Here is a 27,454-nt window from a genome sequence, read left to right as displayed (position 1 = left end):
ATGCTTCCTCAAGTTAAAGTCATCATGGAGAAGTCCCTGACAGAGTTAAACAAAGCTGGCTCCCGGTCAACATCGTCACTGCCACCCGAACCCGTGGACATCATTCGCAGCAAGTCATGTTTCCGCCGAGTCAGGCTGAACGTCGGGGGTCTCCCGCACGAGGTCCTGTGGCGAACGTTAGACAGGCTACCACGAACACGTTTGGGGAAGTTAAGGGACTGCAACTCCCACGAATCTCTGATGGAAGTGTGCGACGACTACAATCTCGAGGAGAACGAGTACTTTTTTGACCGGCACCCGGGCGCGTTCACGTCCATTCTGAACTTTTACCGCACGGGTAAGCTGCACATGATGGAGGAGATGTGCGCCCTGTCGTTCAGCCAAGAGCTCGACTACTGGGGCATCGACGAGATCTACCTGGAGTCGTGCTGCCAGGCCAGGTACCACCAGAAAAAGGAGCAGATGAACGAGGAGCTCAAAAGGGAGGCGGACAATTTGAAAGACAGAGAGGGAGAAGAGTTTGACAACACTTGCTGTGCTGAAAAGCGGAAGAAACTGTGGGACCTCCTGGAGAAGCCCAGCTCATCTGTTGCAGCAAAGGTAATTGTCATGGGATGTTGGGTGTGAGTTGAGCGTGTGATTCATTGAAGCAGTCCTCTGGTGTGACAACAGGCCAGCAGACCCACAAAGGAAACATGTAAACATATACAAACATTACCTTTTCCTCTATGAATGGATGTTATCAGTATCTCTGCTGCTATTAGATGGATTGCATAGGATCAGATGATTACATTCATGATGAACCGTAAGCACGTCAATACTTAAAATGTCCTCTTGTGCCACTCACAGATCAAATCTAAGTATGTTAAACACTTTAGATTATCAACAGAATACCTGCAAAATCAATGATATATCCTCATCGGGCTCAGCTGTGCTATGCTACTTAGCATATACTAGCATGCTAACATGGTAAACCAGCATTTTTGACCTAATAAATTACATAGAGATATGTAACTTTGAAGGTACTCAATAGGCTATTTTAATCTAATATTCTGACTGAGTTGTATCTAACCTTACATAGCCAGACCTGTCTTTACGGCACTGTGTCGGTGTTGTTGACTTTATGTAAAGATGGACAAACCCTCCATGACATCACTCATAGGCTTCCTGAACAGTGGTGGTGGCAGGGCCCAACTCCTCCTAACTAGTGGCTAATGGAAGCACGAGCAAAGAGGTGGAGTGTCGGTGCAGTTGGCCATGTAACATCTCTGGGCCTTGAACTGTCCTATAAAAGCATCATTTTAAGTCTTACTACAAATTAAACTGGAGAGTTATATAAAAATTCACCACCCATACAGTAGCTATAAACTAAGAAATTAGCTATAGAGACCAAAGTCATTTCTTGTACCAGGCTGTAAACACGATCATTTCTGCTGTAGAGTTATTTTTTTTAGTATTGCTTTCTATGGGGACTGACTCGCTTTTGGAGCCAGCCTCAAGTGGCCATTCAAGGAACTGCAGTTTTTTTTAACACTTCCACCTTGGCGTCATCTTTCATCCCCAGAGGTGGCTGCTTGATCAGCACAGGAGACTGGTCTGACCGCGCCCATTATCATTCAAACTTTGGCTTGTTTGTCTTTCTTTGAACCAGTCACAACTGTCTTGTGTGGTGCTGAGCCCAGGATGCAGCAATGTTTTGATGGAACATACTTTGCAAAAGGAAACTTTCTTCGTAATCAGTGGTCAAACGTGCAATACAAGCTAGAAAGTGAATGCTGTCAACGTATTCTTTACAGATCTTTACAACTATTCACCCAAAGAACCAAGCGGGCCTCGTTGCACGCTCCAAAGTTTTGTCCAAGCCTGCCATTTTCAGCATTGTTAGCTTGGAGGCTGTTGTTGCTTCCTGTAGCTGGTGATTTCTAAAACCTGCAGATAATTGAACGGAAGGAAAAGGCCACAAGAAATATGCAGCCAGTGGTGGGCTTACATGCACAGTCTACATCCAGTGAGTCAGACCAGGTTGTATCCAATTAAGCTGACGTAGCGCACATTCACATGCTGCCTGCCATAAGGAGGCAGGTTTTGTTTACATTCGATGTTGTGAGTCGTGTAATGCTTCGAGCTCAGAATTTGAAATGTTCAACTGGGAAATTTCTGACCTCTGACATGAATGTAATACAGCATAAATAGCCTCACAGAGAAACGAGCTCTGCTTAGTCGTCTCAATATCCGTATGTAATCTTTACCGAGAGACCTACCATTAAACGCCTGTACACTGAGCAACGACCCTTACATGTCGGTTATGTGGGATACCTGACGATGCGTGAGGGATCTTTTCACATCCGCTCTGACACTTTTTAAAGGAAATTTACGGTAACACAAAATGGATGAATCTCTGCATGCTGCTTTTGCTGTTTACTTGCTTGTTTTGTTTGTTTCAAGGTTGGAACACAAAGTAAAGGGTAGAAATTACAGGAAAAAATAAAAGCCTGCGGATGTGATTTATTAGTGTGGGATGTGTGCGCTATTATCTGCAGTTATTGTTATTCAAGACCTGGAAAAACCTTAGCAGTCAGATGAGTTTAGTAACAGTCAAAACGCTGGTCTCACATAAGGTCCATTATCAGCATCTCCTGTGATGCATTGGAAAATATATCTAAAACACACATGCACAAACTTCCAAGCAAATGCACACATATCTGGTTCTGGAGGTAGTTTCTTTGCTTATTCTCTGCATTCTGTTGTTTGTTTGTGACAACCCCACCCTGCATCATTCTGAGTCAACTGGATTTGAGATATTCTGCAGAAGCCCAGGATATTGAATTATATCTAACAAGAGGTCAGAAACAATTTGGATTTGTTTGAATCACTGAGATAAATCGGTGCTTTTGATCAATAGAAGACAGTTTGGACGAGTCAGCACATGTTAATCAACAACTAGGTAAGGATGGAGTTTAGGTAATGTCAAGCTGCACTACATTACAAAAGAGTCTAGCAAAAAGAAATTTGACAGTACGACAGCTGCTAGGATTAAAACCCATGTGGTTGCTTGTTAATATTATGCACAATGTGGTCGACTGAGCACGCAGCCCTGCGTTTTGTTTGTAACAGCCATGTGTTGAATAATTACAGGCCTCACTCCGCTGCACATTATTTCCTTATCTGAAGGCCACATCTGCCAGCTTCTATCAGCTGTCCTCACCCTGAGACTGTGCAAAAGACATGTTTTGGCCTTTCAGAGAGCCACACCTGCAACTGCAACCTGGGAGACCACGGCAGTGCTAAACACGAACAACCTTTGATCACACTCTTGGTGCTTGGATCAAAGAGGACGCCGTCTCTTTGCAACACTGTTTTAAGGCGAGGTTCTGCTCCTCGTCTGGCTCGCAGCTACGCCTGTATAGGAAATGAAACTATGACACTATTAGCAATTTGCGCTTGCTAATGCGTTGCAGTGAGGAATTGTGAGAACTGTCAGCTCTAACCCACAAACAGACTGGGATGAGCTCTGCGAGTCTGTCAGCGAGACATCTTCTTCTTCATAGAAATCAAAGCGATGCAAAATCAATGTTTATCGTGTTAGAGCTAAGAAAGTGCTGTAGCCTACAAAGAAGAGATGACCACTCTGAGCCGACTATACGTTGCTGTCTCCATTAACACGCCCTTATATGTGCAGTTTGTCAGAATATCAGGAGCAAACTGTTTTGAAGTGCTTAAGCTAAGACGGGCGCTCCCCTTCTCTTTGAATAATGACGCGGCAGATTGCTTATGCACAGTGTTTCTATGGCTCTCAATATCTACCAGCTGATGACCGGTGCGCTCGCATTAAAAGCGTTTAGCCGTGCTTTTAATTCACATCATCTCTCGGTCTGGCATCATTATAACACTACAGCAGGATGATGGCGCGCCAGAAAAAAAAAATAGAGCAACCTCAACGTCGCAAGAGTTTATCAATTCCTAATTAGCTTAAAAGGGCAATGTGAAACCGCAGACCAAGCCACTAAAAGCATTGATAGGGGCTTGATATATCGTCTTAGGTATTTTTTTAATAGGCTGGAACAAACTGCGGGCTTGTCGAGCGGTCCGACATCGACCACAGACGGTCCCAGTGTTCGCTCGTCAGCCTTTTCTTTCCTGTCCTGGGTCGGAGATGGGAATGTATGCGTAACAGCCCATAAACAGGTGGTGAATGGTGGAGATAAGCACAAAACAAACGGTTACCAAGCAACAAAAGTACAATTTCACCGTCATTGAAGGAGTGGGTATTGAACATTAGAGTAGGTCTATTTGTGATGCTGTGTGTGTGTGTGTGTGTCGGTGAATGCACTCCCGCTTAGTTACTGTATTTTAATGTGTGTACAAAGCAAGAAGGTGAGTAGTAGCTGCAGTGTTTGTCAAGACGTTTGAGGGAAAAAGCCGGCGCTGCTGTCGGTGTTTTCTCTTCCTGTCTTTCTTTCCCCTCTCTGGCTTATATCTCTCCTTCCTTCTTTCCTTCCTTCCTCCCTTCTTCGGGCTCCTCCGCTATACCTCTGACTAAATGTCAGGGAAATGTCACATTAATTATTCTCCAGGAGACTCTGGGTCCAATTTGAAGCTTCCCTCTCTCTGTTTACATTCTTTGTAAGCCACACTATTGTCTGTCTCTGGCTCAAATCAGATTTGAGTCACCGTAAAATAAGATTGTGTCTGACCACCGACAGATTGGCACCAAGAGAAGCCTTTTCCACCTGCAGTGGCATTTATGTACCATCCTGTTAGATTTGGCTGGTTTCTGTCATTAATAACACCAGAACTATATCAGATTAGGCTGCAAAGAATGTAGTTTACTGTCACTTACAAACAAAACAATCATTTAAAAATTCCCAAAGAGCCATATGAATATGACCAAATACAATTAACAGTTTTTAGTAAATCTGAATTGGAATATTTTTCCTGTTTCCCCGTTGCTGAGCGACTCAGATACAACCAGCCCGACTGTAAATAATGACATTTGAGATCGTTTTCACAAACATTTTTAAGATTCTGTTTGATGCTTAGCGGAAATCTTAGCATTAGGATGGGTTTGGATTCAAACAATTTACGGCACGAGCCAAAAGCCGTACATGAATATCGCTGTCACTTTTGTCCTCTGTGCATCCAAAAACGGAGAATTACCAGTTCCTATTCTGTCAGTGGGTATTGTGCATCAGATGGCAGGCAACAAATTCCAATTATGCTCCTCTCATGTCACACTTAAGATGACATATAAATGTGGTTTGGCTATAGTCCCACTCATAAATCAGTCTGCAGCAGAATCCAAGACAACAAGCAACCAGTCGAGAATCTATCAGCGTTTCTGACAGCTGGAAAGTCACAGCTGGCCAGATGATGTATAGAAATAATAAAAAATCAGGACTAGAATGTAGTGTCCTAATTCAAGGGCTCGATCATCCAGAGTCTGCAGACTGAATGTCTCATAAAAGCCTGTTACCGTCTCATAGGATCCAGATGTCTGCTATAAAAGTGGCTTTTGATTGTACAAATGTATACAAATTCTACTATTTTGCACAGGTTGGGAGCATTCATGCGATCCTCATCATCTGCTTCTGTTCTCTGAGAGGCTCAACAGCCTTGTTTGGGGATTAGGCACCGGTTCAGTCTGGCCTTCGTATGAGGTCAAGCCCTGAATAGTTTTTAATGCTTATGAGACAAGTTGTACAAGTTGGCTCCTGTCAAGACTGTTGATTAGCTTCTTTTAAAAGCTTGCACAGCAACTGCTCAGTCTTAGTTGTAGATTTTAGGGTTGCGTTTGGCAGGATTCATCAGTGCAGTTTGTCACACAGTACAGAAACTCGGGTATATATTGAGATTTTAAACCTTTTACATTCATACCTCTCTTCTGTCAGTTAGTTTCTTTGTGGTGTTCCTCAAGGGTCCATTGTGGGCACACTGGAGTTTTTAGTTCAAAGCTGCCTGTCATCAAAACTATTTAAAAAAAAATCGACTGCTAGAAATCTTGGGGTCATTTCTGATGAAAATTGGTGTTTTGAAGATTGACATTTTGAGTATGAAGCTTCTCAGTAAATATGCTGCTCAGATATGTTAGCTAGTTTGTCGGGGATATTTTACTCTACCCTTGAATAAGATAACAAACACACCGCTGGGTTGTCTGTGAGTTTATTATTGTTAACAATAGTGAGAATGAAATTACATCATTACATTGGAGAAGACCCTCGGAAGAAGTACAACGCAACAGTATCTATTGTAAACAAACACTTTTCCTATTGGTTCGTTGTAAATAGGTTGAACGTTTATGTGTCCATACCACACAAGAAACCTGAGCTCGTCTTTCCAAAGACAAAACCCTTTTAGAGATAAACATATCGACTCTAGTGGACCTCAAACCTTGATCTTTTTGACCTTTAAATAACTCTTCGACTATAAAAAAGTTATTCAGTTTCAGACACATTGAGATAAAATAAAAAACAGATACCAGATGATAACTTAAGCGCTCACGGCGTCTTTTACTTTCACAAGTTTTAGTCAGAAGTCACTAAAAACTTCTTTGCAATGTGATTATTCAGTTTGGGGAGATCCTTTGTACAAATTGAACTAATTTTGGCGCCCTAGAGGGATGCTCACAGCGTGTATAAATTCTTTTTTACAAAGACTTTGCTGGCAGCAAAGTATGGTAATCATGTTAATCTGTCTTATGTTCAATGTTTTGTGTGTATAAATGGAAATTTTCGCCCTAGAGGAAAAGGGTCTCCCTTCATGAATTAATAGTTGGGTTTCTCTCTATAACATAATATTGCAAGGTTGTTATTTTTCTGTGTGAAATGCCCTGAGATGACTTGTGCTGTGAATTGGTGCTATATAAATAACATTTTTCTAAATTATGAATTAACATGCATCCTGTGGAGTTCATGAATATCTAGTGAACAACATCATCATTTATGCAAGACGAAAACAAAAAAACAGAACATTTATACGCAGCGTATAAAGCACATTTCTAATCTCTAAAGTCTTCATAACGGTTACAGGAGCCACTCATGAATATTTTAACCCCTTCGTCACATTTGTTATTATCTAGAGACAGCATTTGGGTTGCAGTTGTTCGATTGTGAACATTGTACGTGTCAATGAATGCACCTTTATGGACGTCCAAATCAGCCTTTAAGTCCTGCATGTTTCAGAGATCACAGGGGAGAAGTGAGTGAGCATCAAGTATCTCATCTAATTTTCTGTCAGGAAGCTGCTGAGTGACCAGGCTACGCCGAAGCCACGCAATTGTGCTTGATAGAGGATTAAGGGGGGAAATAACATATCAGGGGTTTCCAGGTTATTTGTCCATGTTGTGCACTGCAGAGATGCAAGCTAGGATCATGTGCAGCCAGAGATTGAGTGCCTGAGCGATTGCTTTCATGCTGGCTGCTCTCTCTTTCTGTCACACTGTCTCCACGTCAACAGCTTCGCCTCTGAACGTCTCCTCTAACTTGCCCCGAAGTCAGATTCAAATGCAGCCATAAACACGCTACTGCAACCTCTGAGGGTTAAAGTCGACATAAACTCAAATCCTCAAACGTTACTCGGCCCATATTTCGGCTTTAGCCGCATGCTTAGCATGCATATGGATTTATTGACAAGGCAGAGCCGAAGGAATCGATTCACCGCTCTCACCTCTGACCGATTTTGCTGTCACCGTTAAGTACCCACACACCTGTATTTGCACAGGTGTTCTAACGCAGTGAAACCCCGTCCTCGGAGTTTATAATGGATTTTATCATGAAGTTAAATGTAAAAATAACTCGCTGTCTCTACTTCCTCTTACTCTAAACCCCCACCGACACGCACACAATCAGCTAGCCTACTCAGACAGACTGAAAGCCTGCGGAGATTAAAGCTGACATCCAGAGTAAAACGTTCTTTAGATTAGTATAATTAATAGCATTACTCTGCCTTACTACCGTATGTGTCAAAAAACGTATTCATGAAGAATTGTGTCGGTGAAATAACTGATGGATCCCGCACATTTAAAGACCTGCTGCTTTCAGAACACCAAACCATGTTCCCGTTTAGATCTACGGTGCAGTTTTCTTTATGTTTATTTACACGTCCGAGAAAGTTCTGAGCCAGAAAGTGACCTAACATTTAGTGATACGGTGCACGCTGAGGATTTATGTGTCTGCCGAGCAATTATGATGATGATGATCTTTTAATGCAGAGAGATGGCTTCCTTCCTCTCCTGCATCCTGACTGCCAAAGTCATTTGCATATCATAACAACAGTTTGCAGCTCCAAAAAAGAAATCCGGTCTAAAAGCGATAATGAAGATCCTTGAATATGGAGAAGACTTCAATAATTTAATGGGAAAATAGGTAAACAATATGTTTCCAATAATATAGCAGCTGAGTTAGTTTGTTGGAGTATAAGTCTTAATCTAAACATGACTTTACTGGTTTTTTTCATTTATTTTTTGCTATCCAAGTAGGACAAGCTGTAAAAACTGATATATCCTTGTTAGCAAATTAACCCTGTCTCCCAGACATCATTTAGCTAACAAGGACCAAAACCTGCAAAATGCTGTTGGCTACACAGTATAATCACAAAATTAGAATAAAAATAGCAACTCAGACATGTTCTAAGCACTAAAAGTAAAGCTAAGGCTATGAATAAATGCAGCATTTATGATATACTTTTATTTTCTTAAATGTTGAGTAGCACAAATAAACTTCTGTTTCCGCTGCCAAAGCAGAGAGGGCCAGAGAAGGAAAGTCATTAATGTCTGCTGAAGTCTATCTGCCTGCAATGTTGCATTTATAATCAAGGGAACTAATTAACAGCGTATGGATTATTTTTTCCAATAAAAGATAACGGAGAGTTTACTGTTTGTTTGCCATTATCATCACAAAAGTTCTAGGCTACGGTGATGGGATGAGATGTAGGAGCATTCGCACTGTCAGGAATCCCACCTGAAGTAAAATCATCTTTAATCTCTTTTAATTAAAATGGAGCCCTATCTGTCATTGTGTGCGTGATGCCCCGTTAGAAGAGTGGAAATGGAAAGCCGGCAACAGCGAAACGGTTCGATTCGCCTACGAAAACGTAGCGTGTTGTTCTCGTCGTAAACTGCTGTTTTGTTTTCGTGTCCTGCAGTGACTCGGTATTTTCAATTAAAGAGCGGTCAGATTGTTCACAGGTTTTGATCCGATGCTCTGAAGTCAACTAGCAGGTGAGTCACGCAGCGCACGTTTCCATGGTGATCCATCCCAGTCAAAGGTGAGCTCTGTGATACTGGAAAAGTCCAGCTCAAAGATGGCCGGACAATCCACCAATCTCGCTTCACGGCACAGGAGGCCCTGACTTGTGCTTTGGTAGAATGATGCATTTTAGTCCAATGTTTGCAACTTCTGGCTCTGTTTCAGTCTCTGCTAAGGAAACATCCGGCTCCTGAGTGGCTAAATGCTCCACCATGCTTCACCAGTTAGCTTGGTCTTGCAGTGCCATTCAGTGTTCTGTATTCGACGGGAATATCAATATTTAACTGGAAGATAATAATAATAGTTTATTTATATATCACCTTTTAAAAACTGAGTTTACAACAGACAGGCTAAGAAAACAGGAGAATACTCAGGAAGAACATCGAACAACTGGTTAGAAGAAACAGACCAGAAAAGCTAAAGTGGAGATTTGAAGATTTAAGTGAATCAACACCAATGAGACACGCAAAGTAATCGAAAAACGCTGTGTCACATTTAAGAGCAGAATAAAATAAAATGGAGGGTAAAACCATAAAAGCAAGGATAACAATATTCATATATAATAGTAGTAAATAAATACAAAATAAATTGGTTAATAAATAAGCAAGAGGAAAAGACAATAAAATCGACAGCAAGTCTATAAGCACTGGTGTAAAGAAGTGATTTAAAAGGCTAATTCTGAAATCCTTATCTCATCAAACAAAACGCCAATTAAAATGAACTAAATGAAAGATGCTCCTTTGATTGGACCTTCAGGGTGATAATTCTCTGTAGGGTTGCGACTACAAATGGTCCATTTAATATTGTCCATGTTTAAATAAAAAATATTGCATATTTGAGGCTGTTTATACAGAATGATTTTAAATTTCCACTTCCCCAGACATATTGGAAGTGTGGACTGTTTTGCTGCTTTGCTCTGATTGTTATGGAATAATGCATGAAATCACAATTTTTTACTTGTTTAAGCTCGGAAAGATGCAATCTTTTCAAACAAGAAAGGTGTCCGCTGAAGCCTGATAATCCCCAGCTTAGGGTGGATGTGTTGCCTGACGGTGACGGTGAGGTGAAGGTAAAGGTGAGTCATTGTGCATCACGAGCTGGATATTCAGGCTGATAAGGAAGGTGGTCCCCAAAATCAGTTCTCTTTGGAGACTGGATTTAACTGCAAAATGTAACACAGATAAACAAATAATTGGAGGAATGGAAGTGATTGTATAAATATCCAGCCAGTAGTTTGATATGAAACTGGAGACAGGAAGACCAAACTAACCGAAGATTATTAAACTGACAACAATCCGTCACACTCACTGATATGTAAAACCGGTTCACGACGAACAGACGTTTCGGGAAGAATTTGGGAATCTGCAGCAACCGCTTTAACACTGTGCTGCATATTTAATGTTCATTCAGTGTTAATGTGCAGGGCTCTGATGTGTGGCGGCGTTGTGTTTTAGAAGTCACGTCATGCATTTTGTAGCGGATGGATCAGGATCTGTTGTGTCGTCTCGGCTGTTCAGGCTCACACTGGGGCACGGCTTCGGTATGTTTCGCTGCTGCAGAATAGCTGATGAGACACGGGAGGCGGTCAAGAACTGTACGTCGCCTCTGCAACGCTAGACGAGCTACTTTGTTCATTCAATTTGAAGTTGTGCTGCTAGCGAAAGACACCGAGACATGGCTGTCTCCGAGAGGAGAGGAGCCTGAAGGGCAGAAACTGTAAAGCGGAAGGGGGAAAGAAAAAAAAATGTGTAGAGTTGGAGACTGTAAACATGAAAGAGAAAATGACTGCGCAACACGAAGGCAAAATCTGAGCCAGGGAAGTTCAAGATAAAGAAGCAGGTTTGTGACTAAGAGGAAGCTGCTTGGAAATATTTGAATATTCAGTTTTCTTTTATAGCTTTTGGGAAGAACATCAAATTCTGACAGCGAATGGCATTTTGATGTTCTGCAAAGTTCTTACAGATATGGAAATCACTGCGCGTCATAGGATGGAGAAGAACAATCGCTTGAGTCTTTTCATTATTCCACTTTATTGATATTGGGTTGGACTTTACACCACGCACAGAATGTTATTGTGTTTACGGTCAGTTTACATGTATGTTCACACAGATATGCAGCCACACAGAGCTGAGATCAGACTGAATGACAACCCTTTGACTCATTTGTAGAGCTCCTACCTCGAGGTCGACCAGCTGAACCTGAAAAAAGTTCGTGTTTTTGGAGAAGTCTTTCGCAATCGCTTGAGTTTTCGGTTTCCTTCCGACCAGATTAAATTATCAGGAACAAGGCTCATATGTGGGCCAACCGTCCACATTCCTCGGGGCAAAAAGATGTTTTTTTTTCTGCAATGAGAGCAGAAAACAAAAGTGCTGCATCAAAGAAAAGCAAAAATTCTTCCAATTAATTCTCATCTCGAGGTGTATTGATAGACATGGTTTGCAAAAAAAACAACCTGGGATACAGATAAAAACAGGTATTGGGAAATAATCATCAAATATTTAGCACAGCAAAGGCAGAAGACAACTTTCCTCTCCTTAATACGAGCACATAATGTGTTGTGTGTTCTTTCCTCTGTGAAAGCAGAAGAAGTTGGTGGTGGTCATAAATGTTACTTTAGTAGAGGAAGTAGAGGTCGTGCTGTCCACTCAAACGCTGTCTCCCTCACAGACGTAAGAAGAACTCTGTCTCTGAGTGACTGATTAATATTGAAAGTCTGTGTCAGATATTCAGAATCAATGGTAACCTTCGAGGAGAGTGCTCATCAGCGACTGTCACAACAGCTGCTGAATCATATGCGTGACGTGGTTTGCTGTAAAACTGTCTTTTGAGCAACAATGGAGCGACTATGTTCCCTTTTTCTGACAATCGGGCAAGGAACGTGGGAAGAAACAAGCCGAAAAGATTTCACCCCTCTGTGGTTTTCTCTTCCGTGGTAAATTCCTGCAGTGTTCCAGGATGTAAGCAGCAAGATACTCCATCAGGAAGCCGCTGTTTAGCAGCAGTATTTGTTGCTGGGATCCAAAACACAGCCGATCACTGTGAACGCAGAATCAGCATTAGAAGACACATGGAGGGGAAGCCAGTCAGGTGAATAATGTATTCATACGGACACCCCTGCATATCATGACTGGTCCATATGGATCCCATGTTCACCGTCCAGTGAAGTAGCAAATGATCACTTTGGTCATTCAGCTCTCATGGGATGGATTTATGTGAACACAGAATATGTCGTCTAATAACCGACACTGGGCTCGGCGCAGTGAGAGCCGAGGGCTGTCGATGGTAAACTTCGCCGTGCACGTCGAGGCGGGTCGAGCAGCAGCGACAGTGGCGAGCGTTTGCGTCAGTGTTACAGGAGAGTTTGCAAATGAGCGCTGCAGCAGGAGCAGCACAGTTTACAGGCCAGTGTCAACAAAGACAGAGACCACCTCACTGCAGAGGGAGCACCGGCTGGACTGTACGCTGCATCACAAACAGACCTCCAGTCGTTTGCTTCACAAGCTTTCCAGTATTGTTGAGAAGCTGGCATATGCTGTATATGATGACCTTTACCATGCAGCAGTTTACGGGATGTAACAGATGTAAGTGAGCATTTGGTTCCTTTTTCTTTCTTTGCAGTTCTTTTTTACAAGCACAGCAGAGAGGCCGCGTCTCCATTACCTTGACATGAAACCCCCCCAGCGCACCACGTCCGACCCTCAGCATTCACACGCGCGCACAGAACAGCGAGGTCCATAAATCAAAATTCACAGGTCCAGACGCTGCTCCACTTGTTGTTGCAGCTTTCGTCATCGGCGGGTCTCACTCCGCCGTGCGTTTTGCGCGGGGAGGCAAGCGAATGACTTTGAGGAAAGTGTGAAGGCCAGAGGCAGAGACAGAAACCACAAAGGACGAGGAGAGACATTCATCACGCCAATGGCTGATTGTGAGAGTATGGAGAGGGCACTTGACCACTGGTGCGAGAAGCCTTTCACCTTGATGAACGTTTTCACCAACGCTGTGGACTGCTTCCATCGTTTAGACACACAAACCTAAATGAGGACACGAATACAGCATCACACCAGCACTATTTTTTAGCGCTATTGAAACAACACATTTCCTGTCTTTAGGCAGTACTAATGTCATCGCTAATTCCAGATTGACTGTTTGCTCAACACTCACCTCAAACAGTGATCATCCACCTCAGCAACTGGGTGCATCAGACCTCTCAAGCTTTGGTGTCTGTGCGGCTCAAGTGGACTTTGGGTTGCATGTGTTTTTTCAAGCTCAGTTGTTTGTTTAAAATCAAAAGTACGAAAGAAAAAGTGTTATGAAATGATGAAGTAGTAACTATTAGCATGTCTGACAGAAGTAGGGATCAAATCTGCTCCCAGATCAGGCAGTTTGCTGCTTTTTTTATCAGCTAACAAATTAATTGTGCACAAAAATACAGTAATTTTGGCTGCTTTTTAAAATGATTTGGGCCATATTCTCCAATAAAGATGTTGTTTTCTGCAGTCTATCCTTTTATCCGACTGACAAAGCATTGATATGCAAAGACTGATAACTCGTCGATTTTAGTTTAGCAGAACAAAGTTGAAGCTTTTTTTATTTTCTGCCGTAGCTCTGTGGTGTAAAAATAAGCTGTTTATTGGATTAAAAACTTTTACTTTCTAATGTAAAATCATCTAATTCGAAAAATACCGACAAAAGAAGGAGTTAGGCTGCGACTGGGCGACTACTGGTCTGCTAACACTGCAGGCTACTAATTTAAAAAATAAATAAATACATGCTGCAGAATTGACTGTGCGTGGGCTGTTTCTGAATGCTAACATCATCTCTTCATTGGGTTTGAGGATGCTTTTACTCCAGCACAACCAGCCAAAACTTGTCTTGGTGTTCAACACAGCGACGTTCATCAAAAACAACAGTTAGCCTCCCTGGCTTGCACGTCCCGGCTGACGAAGCCTGCCAGTGACGGTGTCGATTCAGTAGCACGGGAACGAGAAGCCTGCTTTTGTGTGTGTCTCTTTCAGAAATATCGAACCCACTGATTCAGAAGAATTTTGAGTCCTATGTGCATCACTGGCATCATCATGAACTGCCTATATGAAAACATAGCAACGGTAACTAAGGGAGGGCGGTATTTAACAAATAGTCGATTATCTCCCTGCAGATTCATTTACATCTTAGAGCACAGAGCAGCCTGTACATGCTGTATTGAATTACACAGCGTATATGTATAATGTGCTCATCCCCGAGAGCTGCACGTTCCCTCGGACGTGACACGATGTTGACCGGCGGGAGCGACACAACAGAGGCCGTTTTAAGTCGAAAAAACATCTTGTGTTTGTCGCCGTCCAATTACCAAAAACTTAAAGGATTTGCATGTTAATTTGAGTGCAGCTCTCAAAGGGATTACTGATACTGAATGGCCACTGATTTGAGCTCTCGCAAACTGTGAAATACGGGCCGTTACGCTAAGTTGAATATCTGCAGTAAGCATGTGTTTGAGCGCGGGATTAATCTCGCTCTGTATTGTCGCCGCTCTGCGAACGGGATACACGACATTCACATCTTTTCGAGTCGAGGTCGTACAACTCCTGCCTTTGTTTCTCTGTGTTTTAATGTTTTTGTGCTCTCTCTTTATTCCCCCTTTCACCGCCGTTACTAAAATGTTTAAAAGTTCACTGTCACCATGGTAACTGTCATCTCTGCGAGACTTGCAGCTGCCTTCTATTCAGGCGTCATTGTTGATTGACTGTGTGTGCAGAGGAGTTATGTGTGCGTCTTCCTCTGTCTGCATCTCTCTTTGCGTTTCCAATCAATGCTTCTCACATGTTTACCTTTCTCCTTTCCGCGCTGATGTCTGCAGAGCATAAATAAAAGGTGGCGGATTGCATGGACTGCATCATACATGCATTGATAGACAATAGCAGTGATACCCCTGCTTTGTATTTCTGGCAACGTGTCACCAAACACCTTCTCTAAGTTATTTTTGTGTATTTCTAACAGACCGCAGAATCAGGTCAAGCCTCCCAACACATTATCTCAATTATCGCTCTGTGATATTTCCTCAGTCCAGAAAAGTCTCTGCACTAATCAACCTGTCTTTCATCTCCTTCCAACAGCTAGAAACGCTGTGTGTGTGTGTGACTCCTGATGAAAACAGCTTCCCTTTGGTGCACCAGACCAGACCCTATACTGTTTCTATTTATATAACCACCACGGACCAGTCAGAGTTTAAATATAGATGCTGAGTCTGGATTCTCTTCTTCATCTGAAACGCATGAATAATTGAGAGGGAGAGGAGATGAGGTGGGATTCATTCAGGAGATGGATGGTGCGAGCATAGATTTCCTACCTACATTAGTGGTTTACTGAATGGGGTTGTGGTGCACTTTGCAAGCGCTGCAAGAAATAGAGGGGGGAAAAAAGTTTGAGGAAAGACCCCAAAATGGCTCGTCGCAGACTTTTGTATGATCTCAAAATACAGGGCGTTATAAAATGTAGAAACAAACATGAGCCAGGTACACACAATGGCACACAAATATCATTATATGCTGAGGATTATCCTGTCTATATACGGTCTTAATTAAGTTAAATGCAGCGTATTGCAAATGTGTGCAATATACTCACAGAAAAAGCTTTTTTTTTTAAATCAATGGTCTGAAGGACACAGAAATCCAGTTAGTTGATCTCCAAACATGTGCAGATCATGTAAGTAACTGACCATTACGTGATATTAATAGCTGCCCATCGATAACATGCATACCAGAAGTAGCCTTAATGTCACAGAGGCAAGGTCGGCTCCTGGCAGCATCTCCCAAGTAGAGCCAAAAGATACCCGTTAATCATTTTGGCAAGAAGTGGGAGGTTAGGATAAATGAGCCTCTGCTGTTCAAAGTTAAGAAGTGATGTAGGGTGGGGAGACTACAGCTGAGCCACTGCAAATGTGTGTGTGTGTGTGTGTGTGTGTGTGTTTCAAGCTATCATGCTGGGGGAAATGTGGAAGACACAGTCTCCTCCCGTCTCCATGGAAACCCCATCTCGTTCACAGGCAGAGAGGCAGTGCCATTCTACATTCAGAATCAGGGGTGTGAATTATTCCACATTATTTAACGCTCGCGTTATTACTCGCATACTATCGACCGTCGACAATAACATCTCGCAGAAGATGAAGATCAATAGCGCGGTTATGTTAATGCAGTCAAATTACGGAGGAGCGACTGTGCGGCACATGGTGCAAACATCTGCAAATGAGGATGGTGTCTGGCAGATGTATTTATGAAGCACTATTTCCTTGTTCAAATTATGCTGGTGGTTATTAATTTGATTTCAGAAATGGAGCCACTGTACCGTAGGCCAATTTCAACCAACTGAACTGATAACCTGTGCTTGAATGCAATGAGCAGTCTGACACAAATAGGAGGGAAAATAAATAAATAAATAAAACCCGGAGACTAAAACGGTACAGATGGTTCAAAGCTGGGTGAGCTTTGAATAAGGTACAAATCAGGAATACAAGGAAGGAGGAGGGAGCGACAGAGAAGGAGACTCTGTCAGACTTGCTTTTCACAAGCAGGTCCACGTAGCCACCTCCTGTCGAGCTTCAAGGGGGTTGTCATGGTGACAGTGGCTGGCAGTCGAGGCTAGGAGAGTGTTGCATGGTATCCCTGTGGCCTCCGATGTGGCTCAAGGGATGATGGGAAAGCAAGTCAGCTGTCAAGGGATCTTAGTGATCAAGCAAGACCTGGATTTAGTCAACCAAAAATAGACACGCCTTCACCAAAACGTCCTTATTTAAATGTTAGGTGGAAGTTTAAGCGTCGTCATTATTATGTGGGTCTGATGTGTTTCCCCTGGCGAGGACTTGCAGAGTTACCAGACAACTGGTGCCGGGACTCGCAGGAGCTTCCACCGCTAAAGCACAGCAGTGTGCCTGTTGCTCCTGTTGCTGCTAATGAGAAAGGTGAGAGACGGAGCACTGGGAACCTGGGAGTTCCTGAACTGTCGCTTGGGACGCCAGCATAGGATGCCAGACTTAATGCAGTGGAAGAATACTGACCTGAGCCGCTTCTCACCGAGGAGGGCTGAAGAAAATAATAAATCAACCACAAGTCAAACTGATGAACCCACCACCAAGAGTGCAAAAAAATGTTGGCACTATATCACTGTTGATATAAGAAATAACTATTTTTATCTTACAAAAAAAATCATAATCATCAATTATAAATGTTTGAAAAGAAATTCTGCTCGACCATCCCAAATTTTTCTTTTTTAGCATAAAATATGGACGTTTAAGAAGATGTATGTGAAATACTTAGCTTGATGTATCAAATATTTTCCAAGATTTTTATTTATTTATTTATTTTGCTAGTCGACCCACTTTTGCACATTTTTTTTCACAGATTGAAATGTGCAATCTCTATTTAAGAAAAGGCCTGAAATTTTCACTATTATTCCTCTTTGTGCCATTGATTTAGAATCTGTGATATCAGACAGGTAGATCAGAGAGATTATGGGTGAATTAAATTGTGAAAAAAATAAATTGAGGCTGTCCTGGAATGACCCATCTTTGAGCTCACATTGACAAAAAAAAAAGTTAATAACTTAAAAGTTAAGTAGTGATATTTTCTGAACCAGGTCTATATGCATGTCACAATAATACAAAACAAAACATATGAAATGCTTTTATTTTGAAATATGTGGTCACGAAACTGAAAAGAAAGTTAATCTAAGTAATGTTTAACTTTCAGAACTGATTGAGCGGTTATGACAAGATGCACCAAAAAATAAAATAACGAGACAGCCTGACCAAAAAAGAACAAAGTTCTGGACTTTTTAATGGTTCCTGAGGTCTATTATTCATTTCTGACTTCAGGTTTGTAGCTTTACCGGTTCTTGAGATATTGTCATCCATGTGTAAAAATGGGGCAATTTTTTTGTTTTTTTTGTTTTTTTTAATATCAGCAAAATTATTTGATACATCTATGTAAGATTTCACATATACTATTTTTAATACCCATAGTTTATGATAATAATAAAAAAAAGTTTCAATCATATCAGAGCTGGTCGAGCAGAAGGCAATGGATGATATAGGATGAAATGACCCTCATACTCAGCTCTGTTCAATACATTCAGGGGTGTTGCTACTCCACAGGACGAGACTCATCAGTCCGACACCACTTATCAGGTACTTATAGTGCAGTTTTTAAATCCCCCCTTGAAAGTTTAACAACTGTTAATAGCTACGGCGGCTAACATTAGCAAACTCCGGATAGATTCTGTGTAAAAGTATAACTGTAATGTCACTTTAGCATGTTTACGTCATTACTTGTGGTCTCAGTGGCTGTTGTGCAAAAGTTTGTACTTTAAGGCTAATCTTCAATATTTTATGAAGAAAGAAAATTAAAAGTGCAGGTCAGAGGGTCAGTCATGGTGATGAACCCACAGAAGTACCACCTGACTTTCCCTGAAGCTCCAGAGCGTTTTGACCACATCAGCCCATGGTTTTGGTTTTTTGCAGCATCAGTGTTGAGTTGCGTCTCAAATTGAGTTTCCAGCCACAGCAGGCAGCTATTTTGAGCATAAAATCACTTGTAAAGTCAGTGTATACCAAACAGCAGGCGTAAAAAGTTTGCAACATGAGTACACAGGAGTTGTGCGTTTTGAAGCTGAATCCATGCAAAACGCAGGTTCAACATTATCTGTTCATGGTCTGACCAGAAAAATGACACAACATTAAAACCACTGACAAGTGAAGTGCATAATAATAATTTACTTGTATAGCATTTTTACAAACAAGGTTCTACAAAGTGCTCGGACAGCCAAAGCTAAAGCAGGACACCCAAAGGACAAAATAACAACCGGAAGGTCAAACAAAGGAAGGCAAAGTTAAAGTGGAATTAAGATAAAACAACCCTGATTATCTCATTACAATGCAATGTTCTGTTGGGAAACCTTGGTTCCTCGCTTTCATTTGGATGCTCTTTGCCACCTTAAACATTGCAGACGAAGGCGACGGTCCATTGTGCGTTTCCACATACACCCGTGACTCGATAATCCGACTCGTCACAATCCGAAACCTTGCTATCCGACAGGTTTTTAGGAAAAAACGAACGGAACCCATAAAACAAGCCTTAACGTACCGACAGCCTTGGATTCTGACTCCGTCATGACATTTAATGTCACCAATCAGGATAACGGCGTATTATCTGACTGAACAATCCCACAGATTGTCTACGTTCAAACTGCAGGACTTAATGCTCAATTCAGATTTTTTAGTGAGTTCGTTCACATTTCCAATTAAATGCAACTTGTATGTGATCTGCTGTGTGAACTTCATACGACCCAAAAGTGTCCCGCATGCACAGAAGAGGACACGACGACGTCACACTCAGTGAGCGTGCTCAGTGTTTACAGAAGTAAACATTGATGGTAACGGTGGAGCGTATCGGCCACTCCCCCGCCACCAGCGATGGTGGAAACAGAACTATGACCGCTAACTGAACTAGCATCAGCAGCCAAGTATTGCGTGTGCGTTCCGGCTGCTTTGCCCCCGGAGGGTGCTCTCTGACGGGGTAGAGTTGGCCGGAATGTGCACAATCGCATTGGTCAGTTAGTCGTGAAATCCAGCGATGCATAGTGATCTAACAATACACTAGTTATTGTAACAACTATGAACAATAATTAACACCAAATGAGCCTTCCAGCATCAAGCTCTCCTTGTATCTCGACCTCCGTCTTGACAATCCGACAGCCTTGCTATCTGACATTAAAGAAGGTTTTATATTTAGTGTCGGATTATCGAGTCACGACTGTATGTGCAAATATTGCTCAAGAGTGCCTCAAGGAAAACAACAGAGAGCCTAAATCATCGACCCAGCCACCAAACTCCCCAGATCCCAATTTAATCGAGCCTCTGTGAGATCTGCCATAAAAAGCCTAATCCAGGGAGGCCCCACCCTGTAACCCACAGAACCCAAAGGATCCGATGTCAAAGTCCCAGACATCAGAGGATGCTCCCAGAGGTGTCGTGTCCTTGCTCTGGTGGGTTAGAGCTGTTCTGGCAGCAGGACGATAACCTACACAGTGCTCGGTCAAACAGTGTGTATGGTGCTTCTGAGTCATTATTGTCTTTTTGTTGCCTCTAGGTGGTCAAAAATAAGCTGCTAATAGAAGAACTTTTCATCAATGCTGCTGTTTACTAGCTGATGCCTCAGTGATCACTAATTTCCTTACTTGCATTCACATTTATGGTTCGCATCTGATTTATAGGTATTGCTCATTTTACTCAAGTCTTTGCGTCTATGTATAACGGGTTCAAGGTTGTCTCCTAGCTGGGTGAGCACCGGGTAGACAGATGAATGGACCCGACCCTGACAAAACCAATGTAGCACAAAGAAAATTAATCACAGCTGCTGGGACACAGCCAACACAAAACCAGGCCATCGGATCTGAATGAGAGCTGGCGGTGAAGCAAACAGCAAGTGGGCTACAAGTACAGCAAAAACGTCCAGAAATAATTGTGGAAGAATAAGTTTATCCTTTTCCCCAATGTGCACGTCTCTGGAGAGCAGAGGTTCGTCTTGGTGTGTGCATAGTGAATATTCCCTGTGCAACGATGTCTAAAGGCCTTGTTGTTTTTTTTCTTTCCATATGACAAAATATCTCTCCAACACAAGCGTTTGGATGAGTTTTGAGAGCCTCCTTCACACCAGTGGTGTCCGGGACATCTTCTCAAACAGCCTAATGAGGGCCGGTGTCACCTCGTCCTGAAGACGACGCCGCTCTGTGTGGACTGTTGTGTCGACAACGTGCCATGAGAGACACAAACCAGTGTGATCTGGCTTTGTTTGGTGTCACAGTGGGATTTCCTGTCAATCTGCTCTCTCTCTCTATTTCGTGTCTTCTCCTCTCCTCTGGATATAAATATCTTCCTCCCATCATCCTCTCTTCCCTTTATTAAGCCACCAACGAACATTCACCCTTTTTTTTTTTTTTTTTTTGTGCGTGCATATATGATTAAGTTGCAGCAATTAAGCATTCCTCACAGGAAAACTGCAAGACATAAGGTATAATCTTGGGTGTGGCCACTTTTCACATCTGTTTTGTTATGTGGGCCGCCGGGTCCACTGAGAGTCTATAAATAGTCTGTAATTCTGTTGGTGCCATTAGAATCATGTCTGGAGCTCCATTCAACCTTTTCCTCGCCATGTGTTTGTTGACACTCTCCTTTATATGCGCTTTATCTTAGATTTGGACTTTAATAGTTTTATGAAATTAGCGCCCCGTGACATTAAACAAGAAAAGAAAGCGATAAAGACAAGCAAAGCCGGGTTGGAGAGGGCAACACGGTGGCAGGGGCATCGGGGACGTGGACCGGTGGGAAATGTGCAGGGTTTCCTAGTGGAACTTAACCTCATAACCATACCGTTACACAGCAGCCTTCATTAGCGACCTTTTTATAGCTCCTCAATCCTATTACTTCTGCCCTTTTTTTGTCGTCCTGCTCCTCCATAGCTCCAATCTCCACCGGCTTCAAGTGTGGGATTTGTTAGCAGGCGCGTCTCAATCCCTTTCTTGGCTCATTACAATTCCGACGCAAACCAATGGGGAACTTTAATACGTCGTGCATACGCAAGCAGCATACCCTGTTATTTACGTTACACAAATAATTTTCCCTTTAACAGCATCATAATTTTCCCTGCATCCGCTCTACCTCCTTCACGTCTGTGCTCCACCCTCGCTCTCCAGCCCCAGCACCTCCTCAAGTGTTTGATTCAAATAGATTTCCTCCAGGGCAGGGGGCGAGGAGCACAGAGGGAGGAAAATAAACAGAAAGGGTCATTATTCATGTCTGCCGTGACGCTATGGCAACAGTGTCCTCCCGCTCTGATTGGTCGTAGATAAGGTGGCCCTTTTTAGCCATCACTTTTGCTCTTACGAGTCCGAATTATTAGACCATTGTCAAGGCCCTGGCTGTCAATCACCTTCTAACAACCTGTGCTATTGTCCCTTTCCTGTCAGTGTGTCTTCATTTCCTCCGGACGATTTACGGTGAAAACCTGCACTGGAGGGCTCTCCCCTCGGTCTGTTTGTTTACACGGGAGATTGTGTGTTCAGCCAGTTCATCAGTGAGGTTCTGATCGAGCTTAACAACAGTGTGAGGGAGAAAATTGTCGTTTTTGCTTTGTTTTATGATTAAAACCAAATCAAGCTGAAATTTCCGACGTTGCTCGGTGCATCTAGTCGACGGCTCGGCTGCACTCATTTCGAGAGAAAGTATTTAAACTATTCCATGATTTAGTTCTTCATGTAACATCCTAACCTCTTTCGTGTGGGCTATTGCCAAAACAGGCTCAGTGTTCTAGCTACAACCTCCTACTCATCCTCTAAGTTGTGCTGTTTGGATTCGGAGTCATGCAGGGTTAATATAACAACTGCAGACTATAGTTCATGAAGTAAATCCTGTTTCTCGGTCCACTGAAGGAAAAGATGCTCTCCTGTCACATTACCTTCGTCTCCAAGGTCCCCACATTCACAGCGTTGGATTACGGAGACAGTTGCACAAAAGACTGAAGTTGTCAAGTCAGGAATCAGAACGTGTAATATTTAGCTGAAAGATATCAGTTATGAGGCATTACAGTTGCTGTGAACCAGAATACCAGAGCATATGTTAGGTTGTGATAAGTGCACACAATAGACGCTGCTGGATCATGTTGCCGCTATGACTCATCGTCACTCAGGTCAGGCAGGAGCTTCGTTCTCATACCTCAGCACTAAGATCACGAGGGAACTGCTGAATTTGTGCCCTTCATCCTCAATTTTAAAGGTAGTAAAACTGTTATCAACGGTATGCACAAAGGGCTGTCGAACTTGGAGAGTTGTGAAATAAAACCATAAAATGAGTTTGCATATTTTATATGTACCACAAGTAGCAGCTTGACAAATTTCCCAGCGTCTAAAGTTTAAAGGGTCCATCCATCCATTATTTATACACCGCTTAGTCCTCACTAGGGTCATGGGGGGCTGGAGTCTATCCCAGCTGACTCAGGCAGGTTCACCTGGACAGGTAACCAGTCTATCACAGGGCTACACTTAGAGACAGACAACCAAGCACACTCACATTCACACCTACAGACAATTTAGAATCACCAATTAACCTCAACATGTTTCTGGAGAGGGCTGCAAGGTGATGCTAGCACTGTTGCCTCGCAGCTAGAAGGTCGCCGGATCTTTCTGCATCGATGCTTCCATGTTCTCCATGTGCAGTGTGGGTTCTCTCCGGGTTCTCCAGCTTCCTTCCACACAGTCCAAAAACATGTTGAGGTTAATTGGTGATTCTAAATTGTCCGTAGGTGTGAATGTGAGTGTGCTTGGTTGTCTGTCTCTAAGTGTAACCCTGTGATAGACTGGCTACCTGTCCAGGTGAACCTGCCTTCACCCTGAGTCAGCTGGGACAGACCCCCTCGTGAGGACTAAGCGGTGTATAGATAATGGATGGATGGATGTTTTTGGAGAGAACCCACGCTGCACGGGGAGAACATACAAACTCCAGGCAGAACCGGCGACCTTCTACCTGTGAGACAATGGTGCTAACCACTTATCCACCTTGCAGCCCAGTTTAAAGGCTCATTTACCCAAAGTGCATGAAATAAACTAAAACCACAAAGCAAGACAGCATTTTATTGATGTGACTTTTCCCAACCAACCTTAAGTCTGTGACATCAGTGAATTTATACAAACAAAGTCAGACGTAAAATCCTTCCGGTTATTGTCACCAGTTTCTTTTTTATGAGCTGGGCTTGTTTGGATATTACAGTTTCTCAGGTATTTCTCACTACGCTATACTGTCTTGGAGCAGTCACTTGTTCAGATCAAACCAGCGTGAGCTACAAGAGAAATACACTTCAAAGCGAATGCAATGATTTTTTTTTTCCTTCTCTTTTTTGTTTACACAATGAATGCTGGTTGAAGGGGGGAGCTGTCAAACACTGCTAAAAGAGGTGTAGTCTGCCACCACGTACTTGCTTGTTAGCATGATTGGTGGAGTGTGGGTGGGGTAGTGTGTGTGTGTGTGTGTGTGTGTGTGTGTGTGTGTGTGTGTGTGTGTGTGTGTGTGTCAGGGTGCTGTTTTCTGACAGACTTCCCAGTTCTTTGTACTGTGTAATGTGAATCATCAGCATCATCTAGTGCAGTGGATTGTGGGGACATTCTGCACTGATGTGACTACCGACTGTTTATTTTTATGTCGCGGAGATGTTAAATGACAGGTAGTGAGGTCCCTCCACTCTAGAGGGGCCACTAGAGGGTGAATACAGCGTAAAACGGTGTAAGGATAATGTCTGACCCTACTATTACCAATGAAGGATTTTCATTTTACTGGCATTCACCAAATCAGCGATTTCGTGGACAGCGAGTAAGGTTAGCATTAAATCATCTTAATTATCTGAACATGCAAATTTCAGTGCAGAGGAAAGCGTTCGAGAGCCCAAGAGCAGCTTGAATTTGACTTAAAAAAAAAACTGTATCCGTCCAAAAAAAAATCAAGTAATTTCTTCCATTTTGTTTCTTTTATTAAATTTTTGACAGCTTGACACATTAGAGAATACATTCACAGGGTCGGACACGTGCTGTTGTGATTCTTTTGTTTTGTTGTTTATTACCAAACATTATTAGTATTAAACGTTATCCACTCGAGCGCACTCATTCATGTGGATAAGCCTGATAAGTGAGACATGAATAAATAAGTAGTCCGAGTCAGTCCAATCCATTAGCTCTCAGCCAATCACACATTCAGTCAGGCATTTGTTGAAGGTCTATTTTGACTGTAAGATTATTGGCATGCACTTAGCGCCAGCACTTTCATACTGCAATCCAAACCTTTCATAAACTCGCTGGAGGTGTGTGTGTGTGTGTTTTATTTCGTGCAGGGATTAATTGTCTAATCAGAATAGGAAATGCGTACTTATGTGCAAGGATTTAAACTTTTACGTCAGACTGTGGAAAAGTTTCATACGCTGAAAATAAAGTGAGGATGCTTTTGAAAATTGTATTTATGATGTTATGTCGTAAAAACTGTATAACAAAGTGTAGTGAGCTGATAAATCAACTCAATATTTGGTGAGCTGTGACTTTAAAACAGTTCAGGTTCTTCCAGTATTTCCAGGTTGTTCCAAGTATCTTGGAGAATTTCTGTTTTCTGTCTCTTATTTTAACCTAAACGCCACATGTGCTTACATTTTCACACAGTATTGCATGTCAGCCTCTGATCCTGTCACGTCTCTAAATTTGTCTTTCAGATCTTGGCCATCATCTCCATCCTCTTCATCGTGTTGTCCACCATCGCCCTGTCTCTGAACACCCTCCCGGAGCTGCAGGACACGGACGAGTTTGGCCAGTCGACGGACAACCCGCAACTGGCCCACGTGGAAGCTGTATGTATTGCCTGGTTTACGATGGAATACCTGCTCCGTTTCCTCTCCTCCCCCAACAAGTGGAAGTTCTTTAAGGGTCCTCTGAACGTCATCGACCTGCTGGCCATCCTGCCCTACTACGTCACCATTTTCCTGACAGAATCCAACAAGAGCGTGCTGCAGTTTCAGAACGTGCGGCGCGTGGTTCAGATTTTCCGGATCATGCGCATCTTGCGTATTCTGAAGCTGGCCCGGCACTCCACGGGCCTTCAGTCTCTGGGTTTCACCCTCAGGCGGAGTTACAACGAGCTGGGCCTGCTCATCCTCTTCCTGGCCATGGGCATCATGATCTTCTCCAGTCTGGTGTTTTTTGCTGAGAAGGATGAGGAGGATACAAAGTTTAAAAGCATTCCAGCTTCCTTCTGGTGGGCGACTATTACGATGACCACAGTCGGCTATGGAGATATCTACCCCAAAACTCTCTTGGGAAAGATTGTAGGGGGCTTGTGCTGCATAGCGGGAGTGCTTGTAATTGCCCTACCCATTCCCATTATTGTAAATAACTTCTCTGAATTTTACAAGGAGCAGAAGAGGCAAGAAAAAGCACTTAAAAGACGAGAGGCACTAGAGAGGGCGAAAAGAAATGGTAGCATTGTGTCGATGAACTTGAAAGAGGCGTTTGCTCGTAGTGCAGAGCTGATGGACGTGGTGGTGGAGAAGAGCGAGAGGCCTCATGACAACCACCTCTCTCCGAGTCGTTGGAAATGGACCCCCAAGAGGGCTGCGTCCGAGACCAGCTCGAACCGCTCGTTCAACGCCCAGGAGTTAGGCTCTCCCAGCAAGGCCCGAGCCACCAGTCCCCAGAGGCTGAACGTCCAGAAGCTCGAGGAGATGTACAACCAGATGGCAAAGACGCAGTCACAACCCAACCTCAACGCTAAAGACAGGGGCTCCAGAGTGGGCAAACAGAGGGACGAGATAGAGCTGGGGACCATCCAAGATCACGGACCGCCAGTGCTAGGAACCAGAGACGGAGTGGGGGACATGAAAAGCTTGTCCAGCATTGACAGCTACATCAGTTGTGCAACAGACTTCCAGGAGAATCCTCGATTCCCCCACAGTCCGGCAATTGACCTTGGCGTTCAGGAGAGCAGTCGCTTCTCATACAGTCCAGCCACAGCTTTGTCCCAGCACGCCGGTGCAAAAACAGGCCAGCAAACCACAGGGGAGCGTGAGCCCATGCTGACTCCCGTGTCTGTCATGAAACCCTCATGCCCAGAGAATTCAAGGAAATTCTTCTTTTCTGGAAACTACTCAAAAGGCCTTATTCCCAAAGGAAGCTGCCGCAGCGAGGGGGAGTCAGGGCCGTCCCCGCTCTCAGACAGCTCGGTCATGTCAGACCACTCTCTGTTAAGCCCTGAAGTTTCTGTCTACACCACTGCCAGCAGCAGGACCCCGCCCAAGTCTCCTGAAGACACCACCCTGGCTCCTACTGTCTTCACCTTCCACGACTCCTCCATCAGCAAATACATCGACGCCGATACAGACGATGACGAACACCTGCGCGACGTCTCTGACACCAGTCCCTCAGAGCGCCTGCTGGCTGGTGGAAGCCCAAAGCGCAGCATTAATAAAACTTACCAGAGGGGCACTAACCATTTAGAAGCAGCCCAGAAAATGCTGGGCCAGAACTGTCTGTTTCCCCTCGAAGGACTTCGTGGGATAGCTCACGAGAATCACATAGGACCTGAGATGGCCCGCAGATCAAAGGTGGAGCGGGGGCGTCAGAATACTTTGGACAAAAACCTCTGA

General features: G+C 43.3%; 1 protein-coding gene across 1 annotated transcript; it reads left to right on the top strand.

Annotated features, from left to right (window-relative positions):
- On the top strand, positions 1 to 27,454 carry kcnb1 (potassium voltage-gated channel, Shab-related subfamily, member 1). Its single transcript, XM_008285920.1, has 2 exons — positions 1 to 600; positions 25,529 to 27,454. Exons 1-2 carry the CDS (start codon positions 1 to 3, stop codon positions 27,452 to 27,454), a joined length of 2,526 nt encoding a protein of 841 aa, XP_008284142.1.

Source organism: Stegastes partitus, unplaced genomic scaffold (assembly GCF_000690725.1).
Source record: "Stegastes partitus isolate 25-593 unplaced genomic scaffold, Stegastes_partitus-1.0.2 Scaffold10, whole genome shotgun sequence".
Taxonomy (NCBI): Eukaryota; Metazoa; Chordata; class Actinopteri; family Pomacentridae; genus Stegastes; species Stegastes partitus.
This window is presented reverse-complemented; position numbering and strand designations above follow the sequence as displayed.

Excerpts from the sequence above, each read along its gene's own strand:
- kcnb1 (XM_008285920.1), top strand. The coding sequence starts at position 1 with ATGCTTCCTCAAGTTAAAGTCATCATGGAGAAGTCCCTGACAGAGTTA. Across the intron at positions 601-25,528 it reads GCTCATCTGTTGCAGCAAAG|ATCTTGGCCATCATCTCCAT; the intron begins GTAATTGTCATG and ends TTTGTCTTTCAG.